This window comes from Hydra vulgaris, chromosome 12, assembly GCF_038396675.1.
Source record: "Hydra vulgaris chromosome 12, alternate assembly HydraT2T_AEP".
Lineage (NCBI taxonomy): Eukaryota > Metazoa > Cnidaria > Hydrozoa > Anthoathecata > Hydridae > Hydra > Hydra vulgaris.
In genome coordinates, this window is record NC_088931.1 from 23,111,469 (window position 1) to 23,124,465 (window position 12,997).

A 12,997-nucleotide genomic window follows, 5' to 3' on the forward strand; every position below is an offset into this window, starting at 1 on the left:
ACTGACTGAATTACATGTTGATTTACATGTCTCTTATATAGTAAAATTAACCTGTGCGAACCTGTTCTGAAAGATTCTAGATGCTTCTTTTCGATGCTTCTGGAAGCTTCTGGATGCGTCTGGATGCTTCTGAATGTTTCTGGATATTTCTGTGTGCTGTCACCTGTCAGCTGATTGCTCATGTCATGGCATGCTATGACTCCAGACTCCTAAACTGTTTGCTGTGGTAGTATAGTTCGTTTCGTTTTTAAGACTTGTAAAATTAGGAACATTTTTTAGCATTGTTCGATGTTGGTTGCAAATGTTTTGTCCAATACTGTATATATACAGGGCTCAAAATAGCCAATGAACATTGTCCGGTAAAAAATGACATCTATCAGTCATTTTGCCTGACCCATATTTGTGTGCATTTATTTTATATTCATTGTGGTTGTTTTAAAATTAGTAATAAGTTTGGTAGTGTACATAAACTTAATTTTTTGAACTTTTTATTTTTTATACAAAACAGAAAATGAAGTTGAACAAAATTGTTAATAAAATACGTCAAAAATTGTTTATAAAATACGTCATTATTTTAAGCTAATTAATTTTTTAAAAGACTCCGAAGCATTAAATTTTTTTTAACAAAGTAGCCTGGTTTTTATCATTTATATTACAATGTTGCAATTAGTTATACATTTAAATTTATATTTCAGTATTTGTTTTATTTTTTGGAGCTATGCTCTGCAAACAACCCTTAAACTTTTTAAATTTATTTAGTTCGCATTATATTTTTTATGATATTTTTTATAAAATTGTTTTTTAATAAACAAATAAAGATACACATGTTGTGGTTTTAATTTAGACCTAAAGAAGAGAAAACGTATTTCAGATGATTCTCATAATGCTTCACTAAAGGTTTTTTTACAAGTTTCTTTTATATTTTCTTTGGTATCTGTTATTGTATTAATATTATCTTATTGATGTTCTGTTATCTCACTGCTATTGTTTCTTTAGTATTAATATTATCTTATGTATGTTCTGTTATCTCACTACTATTGTTTCTTTAGTATTAATATTATCTTATTGATGTTCTGTTATCTCACTATTGTTTCTTTAATATTATAGTATCTTACTACTTTTATTGTTATTTCCTCATGTTTTATTAATATCACATTAAGACTTCATGAGTATCTATATTATTATATTAATGACTCATTTTTATCTTATGTATCTCATTAATACTCTGTTATCTGTAATATTTCCTTTTTTTCTTTTTTTTCATTTTCATTTCAATAATATTATCGCAGATATACCTTCGTGTTATTGCAGCATTTGCATATATAATGTATATATGAATAAAATTCTAGTCTACTATGCTTAGTAAAAAGAAATTTATATGAAGCATGTAGATAAGTTTCTACTTTTAGAGAGACAAATCAAATGAGAAGAGGAATGACAACAAAAGAGTAAGTCTTATTTAAAAAATTTCTTTTTTTATTAAAATAAAAATTATTAATTATGGAGCATAAATATTATTTGATGTACTTGATGATATTCCAAGATTTGCTATTAAATTTACATGACTTACATAATAACCTCTATGTAAGTAATCAATTGGTGATGTTTATGCAGCATAAATAAGCATTACAAGACTTTTAAATATGCATTATAAAAGAGCAATACAAAAACTCCTTGATCTGTTGTCATACTAGTTTGTTAAGTTTTAGATGTTTATTTCATTATGTTATAAGTTAACCTGTCAAAATGGAAATTGACAACAATGCTACGAATAAAGTATTAAAAGATTTTTTTCTTAAAAATGAATAAAATTCTCCACTTAAAGTTGAGTATTCGTTATGAATATATTACAACCAAACAACACAAAGCATTTATGCTGAAGGATTTTCATGACAACTGTTTATAATTTGTTTAATACTTAGTTTTGTGATATTTTGTTCTCGTCCTCATGTGTTATTTTGGTATAACTTGTTTCAGTTAATTAAACACCTAATTTCTAGTCCACTGATTTGCTGTTCAACCATTAGCCCTAACAAAGTGCAACTATTAATCCAATCCAAGTTCTGCATAACTTCTAATTCAAATGAGGTGCTTTTTAACTATTATTCTAACGGATTACTATGCAACTGTTATCGCAAGTGTAGTCAAAACACGAATTTGAAATACGTTTTCACAACCCACAGCTGACTACCGATTTACTTTTATAGACATTCTTTAATTTATGAAGAAATTTTATCAGCAATCAAAGTATATTTAAAGTTAAAGGTTATATGATTATGTGTATTTGAAAAAAAAAGATTTAAGAAATCATATTTTTCCAGTTTGTACGTGGTGGTTATCTTTATTCAGATTTTTGAATTGGAGTCACTAAAACTAAAGATAAAGTTCAATAAAAAAGAGACAAAATCTAAAAAGAAAAATCAATTAAAAGCAACAAAGATTACTTCTTAAATAAATAATAATCTATGAGTGCTGATCCTAATAAACGTTGAATTTCCTTTTCTTTTAAAGCATTTTAATTTCATCAAAATCAGTAAAATTAAGTATTTTTTATCATAATGTTACCAATATTACTACTGCATCTAACCAACGATACTACTGCATGCAATCCTACTAGTTAGAACTAAGCAACAGGTGCAACATAGCGTATATAACAATTATGGCTATAGTACTATTGGTAAAATTGGAAACTGCTTATTACCGTTTGTTAATCAGTTATTCATGATTCTTTTTTTTTAAATAAAACTATATTCATATTGTGGGAGTGATTTGTATCACATTTTACCTGCCTTGGTTAACCGGAACAGTTGTCTTTGTTTAAACCTATATTTTTATATATAAAAATCACGAAAACAAAAATTTTTGTGTCCCTGTTTTTTTGTTTTTTTTTTGTCGTTTTGTTTTGTTTTGGTATTTCAATTTTTTTAATATTTAATTTGTTTTGGAGATTCACAAGAAGCTTTCAGCCCACAAACTTTAATCTGTTCACAGATTTGAAAGAGTCCTGACAAAAAGGGTACAATATTCAAATCGCATGTTGCAGTGAGTTTTTTTTATCATCCCGCGAATATTTCTACTTCAATTAATATTGCGTATTAAAAACCAATTTTTTTTTATGAATACAAGCTCGAAAGATGGACTGTAAAATGGATCACATTTTTAACTGGTCAGTGCAAGTTAATTAACTGCGTATTATAATGACCTTGAGGAAGCTCAAATAGACTTAGTCAGTCTGTTTTCCAAACAAAGATTGATTTTGTTTCTCATTCAAACTATAACGTTCTGACTTTACCCAAAAAAAAGAAAAATTTTCTACTTACAGATACTAAAAACCAATAAACAAGACATTTAAATTATCGGCTCCAAGATATCAGAAAATAAAACCTTTCAAGTTATTGAATTGACTTGGATACGAAAATGGTACATAATGATTATTTTTTTAATAAAATTATCAAGCTCGTTTTTAAAGATTTCTATGGCAAAAAAATGTGCAATAAATGGACTGCAGAAGTAACTTTCTTCAAACTTAATTTATCTAATAGAATTTTCTTCTACTGAAGTCTATATTGCTAATGTATTTGGTGTTTATTCTTTCCTTTAATAAAGCTCTGTGTTATTATCACAGATGAGAACTGAAAATCAGAAAAGTTTAGTAAATTAAAAACACTTTAAATGAAGGTATTATTACTTAATATCATTGGTCGATGATCATAAAAATATAAATATTTAAATTTTTGTGAGCGATTTATGCATTTTTTTCTTTTAAGCAATCTTCTGAACCAGATTTATCCGACTCTAAGAAAAGAAAGGATGAAACTTGTAAGTTATTCTTTATAAAACTACTTAAATAAAATATGAGCCAAGTTACTTGTTAAATGCTTTAACACAGGGATCATCTTTTTCCAGATATTTTTTGAGTTCCGTAGATTTTTATCAAAATTTTTCCATCCTGAAATCTGAAAAGTTGATCCTGATTCGCAATTAATTGTAATTTTTGCATATAAACATTCTACTTCTTCATTTGCTCTAACAACGGTTTGGAAAGACAAAAATGTCTTTCCAAAGCTGTTTATTTAATATAAAATATTGGATTTTTTATTAATATTTAGCATAAGTTATATTTTAATTAGCTTCTGTTTTATTTGTAAAGAAGCGCCTCCTCCCTCATTGTTGGGATGTTTGTCGAGGGCACTGCGTGGTTCTAGGAGTTTTAGTTTGAATTTCAAAAGACATGAGGTTTTTCTTCAGGTTCTATTAATATGTTTATGTACGAGCTGGATGTGTTAAAAATAAAATTGAAAGCATTCCTTTTTAGTCTAAAATTGATATTTTCTGAAATCCAGAAATTAGTGTTTAAAAAACAATATTATTTTTATTATTTTAAGCTTACTTTCATAACAAAAATCATAGAAAGCCACATGACATTCCTTTTTTTTTTTGTCTTCAAAATGTGGTTAACTTAATATATAATAATACCTTTAATAGTTTCACTAATAAAAATCTTAAAGCGGTTGATGACTTGTTTAGAAATATTGTAAAAAATTTTGCAACTTTTTTTATTTTATTTTATTTTGTAAAAGTTATAACTACTTTTTCATTTTTAATTAATAAACATTTGTTTTAAATAACAATAAAAGTAGATAAATATTACATATCAAATGGCTCATCTTTCAAGGGAAAAAAATCATAATTAGTTCAGAGATTCAGTTTGTTTTTGTTGCTCTAACAAAACAGACAACTACTCTCTTCGCAGTATGCCATCATAGGTGACACTAGTTTGAGACTATGTACATGAGAATTCAGTTTTGATATAAATGCATTTCCCACTAGACTTTGTTGCCTTTGCAAAAAATGCTCTCTATGCCAAAAAGGTCATTAAATTTTTTTTTTAAATATTTCACTAATAATACAAACAATCTTGTTCACAGCAAGGAAAGCCTGTAAAAATGATAGAAGAGGTTTGGAAAAGTGGAAGAAAGTTACTTATAAAGGTAGGAAGGGTTGCTCCAACTGAGAATCAATGCTTATGTCCAATTTGTTGTATGGTATCAGACAAACGCTGCCATAAGATTTTTAACTTAAGAGATTATATCATTGAGTCAAATGAAAATTTCTGCATTAAAAGATTAAACTCATTCTGCGCAGATTGTTTTCAACTAGTTGGAAGGGGCATTAGGCACCCATGCATGAGAGCATCAGGTGTTCAAAATGTTAAGAATCTTATTCTTTTCAAGGATGAAAAGATGTCAGAGCAAATAACCTCAACTGTTTTAAAGGTTCTAGTTAAGGATCAAAATTCGTTACAATTATCCACTAGTAGATTTTTATTTATTTTCTTATTTATTTATAATGACTTTCTGCAATATTTTATTCTAATTTTAGGAAGATCACTCCTACCTGTAGTACTAAAACCAAAGCTCCAAATAAATTAAGTAGTCTCTACTGATAACTTTCTGTTATCAGTAAAGCCTCAATTTGATATCAAGAAAAATCATGATCTGCCTGAAAATGTTGTTCGTGATATTCTTAGAGATTTACGAAAAGATATTGGTCGTCTAAATATTTTCTAACATAATTTAAACGGCAGTACAACAATTTTTTTTTTCTTTCAAAAAATCTATAATATTTAATATATCTTGCATTGTTTACAGTATGGTATTTCACAATTAGGTGTTGAAATAAATTCAATTGCTACGGTTATGAAGCGGTCTCATGCTCTAGATAAGTTCTACAGTTTTTTAAATGGAAAGGAAGATGAACTTGAAAACCCAGTGTTGAAAGATGTTGCATACATTGAAGATCTCACCAGACTTGTTCAAGAAATCTCTCTACGTGGATTAGATCCTATGAAAGCCGTTATTAGAGTTGGAATTGACAGGTTCACTGAAGGTTTAGTAACTTAACCTACTTTATATTACGCAAATAAAAGAAATAAAATTAAAATTATTATTCAATTGTGATTAATTTTCAGATTATAATATTTTCGATGAAACGAAGTTAGAGGAGCAAAGTAAAAACGAGAAAGACTCATGAGTGAACAAGGTGATAATTCTGGCTTTGGCATGTAATGCCAAAGAGAATAACCATAATCTTGGAATGCTTACTAAATTAATCTAAATCAGTTCAAATTTTTTATTAATTTGACTAGTAGCTATTAAAACATTAAATCTCAGAATAATAAAATAATTTATTATAGAGTCATGCAATTATTCAATAATGTTATTAACCCATGTTTGCTTGAGGAAGATCCTAGAAAATTTATTCTTGATACCATCCCTCCTCCCGAACTTCACATGTATGAGCATGTTGTGATAAAAATTGTTGACATTCTTCTAGTTAATGAGGGCCTGAAATCTCTTTTGGACAAAACTACTGTAATGTAGCATGGTTATAATGGTGGCGGATCATTCTAATCATATACTTAAAATTTTTCAGTTACAAAAAGTTGTTTTGGCTAAAACCTTCATGCAGTAAAGATATCTTGCAGTTTATTGAATCTGCTGAATATTTAGAATACTATTGTAAAGATGTGTTCGACAAAACATTGTCAATTGGTTAGAAGTTCCATATCGTTAAATACCACCTTGTAGATTTTCTCAATAAGAATCAGAAAGCTCTTGGACTTTTTTCAGAGCAAACATCCGAGGCTGTACATAGAAATTTAATAAAAACATTGAAGCGCTATGCTGTCACAGAGACTAACAAAAACCATCCATTGAAGCTTAAAAAAGTTGCTTTTACCTACAGCTCTATGAGAATTGAAACTAATTAAATTCTAAATAAGGGTAATATTATATATTAAATTAACCACATTTTAAAGACAAAGATAATGGATGGTCATGAGTGTTTCTATGATTTTTTTAATGAGAGTTAAAATAATACAAATGATATTGTTTTTTAAGCACTATTTTCTGGATTTTGGAAAATATCAATTTTGGACTAAGAAGGAACGCTTTCGATTTTATTTTCAACACATTCCAGCTCGTACATATACATTAGGGTGTTTCATATTTTATCAATTTTTGAAATTAAACTCGCGAATCTTAATTTTTTCAACATGCTCCTTTTATGTAATTAATATCCAATCCAACATATATTATTTAAAAGAATAAAAAATTTTATAGGATAAATTTTAAGGTCCCCGCCAGGCGTTTAAAACACCCAACATTTTTGCCCAAAATCGAGCTGGCGGGGACCCTAAAAATTGTACAAACATACTTTTTTTTGTTCAAACTTATTTTCATATAAATGGTCAATTTATAAATCGATTCGCGAGTTTAATTTCAAAAATTGATAAAATATGAAACACCCTAATATACATATTAATAGAATCTGAAGAAAAACCTCATGTCTTTTGAAATTCAACCTAAAACCCTTAGAATCAAACAGTGAGGGTAAAAACAAAAAATATTTTCCGATTTTTCAAAATATAACTGCAAAAATATCGCTATAAAGTTATAACTATCATTATTATCATTGTTGTTGCTGTTATTATTATTATTGTATGTATATATGTATTATAGTATAGTGTATTATAATTTTATGTTTCAGCTGTATCCGAATCGAGTGATCAAAGAATAAAAAAAACTGAGGTTATTATTTTTCTCTTTTTTAAAAATATTATTCTAATGTGTGTGCGTGTATGTGTAGGAGGAGGGTATGGGTAAGTTGAAACGATTTCTATAACCAACAGCCACCCTCAACAAATTAACGTATGTGCTCTTTACTCATTTACCATTACAATGCTTTGTGCAGGGTTTGAAACGTGAAAAATCTAAAAAAGATTACGAAAAAGACGATTCAAAGCAGCTTCGCAAAGTAATTCTTTTTATTATATATATATATAATAAATTATATTTTAAAATTGGCATGAAACTTGTTAAGGTAAACCAAATTTTTTTATTCAGGAACCTAGACCGCTAGATTCAAAAAGAAACACAAAATCTGATCAAAGATCTACACAACACAAAGACCACAAAAAATCTCGAGATCGTGAAAAATGAAATTTTTATAAACTGTTTTTAATTTTTGAATTTCAATAAAAGATCATTTTTATATTTAATATAAGTTGGTAGAGAATGAAGAATTCTAAAACAACTAAATATTTTATTTATGATTTCTCTTTTTTACTTTTTTGTTTTGTTTAGTCTGTTACAAGGAATCCAACAGACTGAGTAGGCTCTATCAATTATATTTTCGCAAAAGTCGTTTAAAATTGTTTGGCACACTCATCCTAATTTGCATTTATGCAGGTTCGCTCAGACAAGTTTCAATATATATGCATGAGGAAAGTTTTAGGTACGCCTACTAGACCCCGCGTAAAATTCATAGTTTTAATAAAACATCAGTTTGCAAGTAGCATGACTGTACAGCTGTCCAAATGATAGACAAAATGAAAACGTTTGCGTTTCAGTAATGTATTTTGTGATTTTTCAAAACTAGAATGATTTATTACTTAAATTCTAAAGACTAAAGGTTGTGTTATCATGACCAATTAAAAATGACGATCTTTCGAGTTCTAATCTAGCTTTTCTATTTTTGAAATTAACGGGTTTTTTGCTCTGTAACTAAATACTGCTTACGGGTTTATGAATAAGATTTTTACTGGGGTTAATGTTAAGTTATCTCTGCAAAAACAATGTACATGGAGGTTCGCAATAGTTTTATTTCAAAGCCGTGCTTAAATTATATATAAAAAAAAAAGAAAATTACGAAAACATTAAATACAATTTGTTCAAGTTTTGGCAAAATAATCCAGATAGAAAAAAAAAGAAATTGCCGACCATTTTATAGGTATTGGGGACGCAAAATCAACTGTTTACAATTATATCAGGTCTATTAGGACTTACGGATCGTTGGAAAAAAGCATCTAGTGGTAGACCTATTATAATTGCATCTAAAACCAACATTCTATATATTAAAAAAAGTTAGACCATCGTTCTGGCGGTTTCCAAAATCGCGTTGCCAGAAAACTAAAATGTCATCAAAGTTTTCAAAAATTTTAAATAAGAGAACTAACATCAAATATCGAAAAAAAAGTAAACCATTTTCAGTTAAAAGTACCACTTTTAACTGAAATTCAGAAGAAGCAAGCGAGGCCAAAGTATCGAAAAATGATAAAAGAATATAAAAACATCGATTTTGTTTTAGACGATGAATCGTTCTTTACTTTAACTCTTTCGTCGCAGCCTGGAAACTCTGGTTTTTATAACTCCCCCGCATGTAATGTTTGATTTTAAAGCCAAAAAGGAAACAATGTTATTGGCTTGGCTTTTTATTTCACCAAAATGCGTATCAAAGCTGTTTTTTGTTCCTTCAGAAATGGCTGTGAACCAAACAGTCTACCTGGAAACTATAAATATAAAGTATTTGGTACTAAAGTACATTCTCTCCTGCACTATAAAATAAATTTTATAGTGCAGGAGAGAATGTATTTTGGCCAGACTTGGCATCTGCTCATTATGCAAAAAACGTGTTAAATTAGCAAAAAATAAATTTTTTACGAAGTATGATCAACCCTGCAAATGTCCCTAAAGCACGGCTAATGGAAGAGTTTTGGAGAAACTTAAAAAATAAAGTTTATGACGGTGATTGGACAGCAAAAAATCTTAATGAGTTGAAAACTAGAATTAACTACTGTCTTGGCAAAATGGATCTGAAGTTTGTACAAAACCCTATTTAGGGTATAAAGCCTACGTACAAGGCTTTGTCTTTAATTTTTAGTTCTTGCGTTATTTTTTCTTATGAATTTTAATGTCACATTAATCTCACGTGAAACTTATTGTCGCAAATGAAAGGAGCTTGATAATAAGACTGCAGTCTTTATCTCATTTATAAATGTATACATATGAATATACTTTTATTTATAAATGTATGTAAAATACGAAATAAATAAATTTAAAAAAAAAAGTGTCGAAATAAATAACAAAAAAATAGGTGTTAGGAAAAGATTTGACCATATAAGAAGGCGTGGTATCTAATTTTTTTCTCTTTCTCATTTCACTTTTTCACTAAAAAAAAATACATTTTTTAATTATTATTTTTAAATTTTGTATTTTAAATGAAAAATTTTGTTCCAATAATAAGGCTTTTATTCCAGTTCAAAAACTTATTCATTACCCGTCATATCAATGCGTCTTGTTGTATTTTTTGAAACTTTTTTTTTTTAATTCGTTAGTTACTCCTCGATCAGTAGGAAGCATGTTTTTCCACAAATATCACCTACGATAAGTAATTTTTGACGTTTTTTTTTTTTTTTGTTCTTTATTTAGTATTTAAGATACAAATACAAGTTTATCTAAAAGAAAAATTACAAGTGAAGATATCGTTAAAAAAAAAAGAGGAATGAAAATGAAGAACGCGGATACTCAAAGAAAATCATCAAGTCTTGTCACAGATAACAGCTGTTAAGAAAATTTGCAAAAAAAATGAAAACTTTTTCTTTTGTGGTGTTTACAACTTGCATCAGCTGAACTACTCAGTCTTTCGAACCGCTGAACAGTGAATCGACTCATACAATCTAGCTGGACAAAAGTCAATTCAAGGAATCATTTAATAGATATTCCCATGATATTACTGAATACTCCCTAGATAAAATTTTAAAATATTAATTAGTGCACGCGTTTTTAAGTGTTAAATCATTAGCGCTCAAGTGTCACTTAAAGATAAACATAATTTTGTAAAAAAAAATAGCTGCAATTTTGCTGTGTAACAATAACGTATAACTAATTTATTGTGAATAATAATTAACTCTGCTGTGATGAATTACATTAGAGGGTATGTACTTTGTATTTTATCGAAAACTTATTTAAAATAATATGCATAAATGATATTCTGTAAATTTAAAAAAACTAATGTTAAAATTGCAATTTCTTTTTCGTTTTTAATTTTCAAAGCGTGTAACTAATTTTATCCAAAACATATACAGGCTGATTTTATTATATATTATAACCACAACAATAAGGCGTCTAAATATAAAAATTTGGCTGCCCGCGTTGCCCGTTTCATTTTTATTTAACTTTTTTCAGACCGAGTGTATTCTATTACAAAATTGGAGCTATTTGAAGAATGGCAAAAATATACAAAGGAAGAACGAAATTCTCTTTTGTGTGACTTTATTTGAAAGACTTTACTAAAGAAATTGTTACAAGTGATTCCAAAAAAAAAAAAAAAGTTAAAAATGGCAAGCATATCCGCTAAATATGCGCAAAAGTGGAATGTAGCCAATAGAAATATGGATCATTTTTTATATAAAAATAAAAGTTGGTTAGAGGACAATAATTTAGAATTTAAAATAAGTTTTCATTGGTCCTGTGCTTCCACAACATCTGAAGGAAGTCAGCCTCAAGGTCGGCCTAAGAAAAACTTTAAAGACTGATCTTTAAAAACCCAAAGACGTAGAGTTGAAGACTTATTGCAATTGCGAAGTGCCAATAAATCAACAACAGCTGCTGAAATAGCACATCGTTTCAAAGAAACGTAGTGCTATTTCAGCTGAAATAGCACATCGGGTCAAAGAAACGTAGCTACTTCTATTAGAAAAAGTACAGATACCTTAGCGCGAAGAAAATCTACTGATGTTATTTGTGGTAGGAGGCAGTTGAGTAGCGATGAGGTACTTGCTTATTATGTAGATTCCAAGTGTACTAGTCACTCTAATAAACAAACAAGAAAGTGGTCGAAGAAAGCAAGGTATGAAGTGTTTCCGACTTACTATAATTTATGTAAGTCCAAAAGGTTGTGTTACCCTCCAGAAGAATTTATTTCTATCTCAGAAACACGAGCTAAAATTAAACTTCAAGCCATATTGAATAAAACAACTGAACGTTTAATTGAAACACTAAGTCAATTTCCCAAAAATGCATCCTCTAATTTCTCGCTTACATTAATAAGCAAATGGGGATGTGACGGAAGTTCTGGCCACAGTACCTATAAACAAAAATTTAAGAACTTCGATGCTAATGATGAGTTTCTGTTTGTGTTTGCGTTTGTCCCGTTGAGATTGAGTGATAACTATAATACTATTATTTGACAAAATCCTCGGCCATCGTCAACACTTTATTACCAGCCAATTAAACTCATATTTTCAAAAGAAACACAGGAACTTACTGTAATAGAAACTGACAAAGTTTTAAAAGAAGCATCTGAACTTCTTCCAACACTTTGTACTGTTGGTGATTTACAATATTTTGTGAAACACTATCTGTTACTTACAATGACAAACGGAAAAGTATGCAATGCTTTAACCGATACGCGCTCTACACAAAAGTGTTATATTTGTGGTGCTACTCCAAAAATGATGAATGGTGAATTAAAAGGTATAGTTTATAAAAAAGAAAATTACAATTTTGGTCTGTCTACCTTGCAAGCTTGGATACGTACTTTCGAATGCTTGCTACACATTAGCTACCGTTTAGACATTAAAAAATTGCAAGTTAGAGGTAATGAGGATAAATGTCGTATCAGAGAACGTTCGGAAGAGATAAGGCAAAAGTTTAGAAAACAATCGGAACTTATTGTGGATAGACCGAAACCACATTATGGCAATACAAATGATGGCAGCACAGCTCGCAGGTTTTTTTTAAATCCAGAAAAGAGCGGAGAGATTACAGGATTACGTCGAATTAATTAAAAAATTTAGTGTTTTATTAAGAACGCTATCTTCTGGCCATGACATTGATTGTGTCAAATTTGAAAAACTTTGTTCTGAAACAAGGACTTTATATTTACATTTATACTCGTGGTATTACATGCCTGTTACAGTGCAAAAATTTTTAATGCATAGCACGGAAGTTATAAAGTTGTGTATTCTTCCGATTGGCCAGCTCTCAGAAGAATCTCAAGAAGCACGAAATAAAGATTGTAGGAGATTTCGAGAACATCATACTAGGAAAAAGTCACGTATTTCTACAAACATGGATTTGAATATGCTCTTAATAACCTCTGCCTCTGTTATCAACTCACATAGAGAACTGCCTGGAAAAAGAAGCAAAAAATT

At 28.9% G+C, this 12,997-nt stretch overlaps 1 protein-coding gene across 3 annotated transcripts in view; it reads left to right on the forward strand.

Moving 5' to 3' along the window:
• LOC100208622 (THO complex subunit 2) overlaps positions 1–8,109 on the forward strand; it is a 92,027-nt gene extending 83,918 nt beyond the window's left edge. For 2 of the 3 annotated variants that reach the window (XM_065812583.1, XM_065812584.1), the window contains exons 41-46: positions 845–897; positions 1,410–1,448; positions 3,768–3,819; positions 7,552–7,592; positions 7,756–7,818; positions 7,908–8,109. In XM_065812583.1, the coding sequence (XP_065668655.1) occupies positions 845–897; positions 1,410–1,448; positions 3,768–3,819; positions 7,552–7,592; positions 7,756–7,818; positions 7,908–8,003 (344 nt within the window). In that variant the 3' untranslated portion in view covers positions 8,004–8,109. Of the gene's footprint in view, positions 1–844; positions 898–1,409; positions 3,679–3,767; positions 3,820–7,551; positions 7,593–7,755; positions 7,819–7,907 lie in introns of all 3 variants that reach the window. The other variant, XR_010642289.1, reaches the window with a different exon arrangement.
• The last annotated feature ends 4,888 nt before the right edge of the window (positions 8,110–12,997 follow it).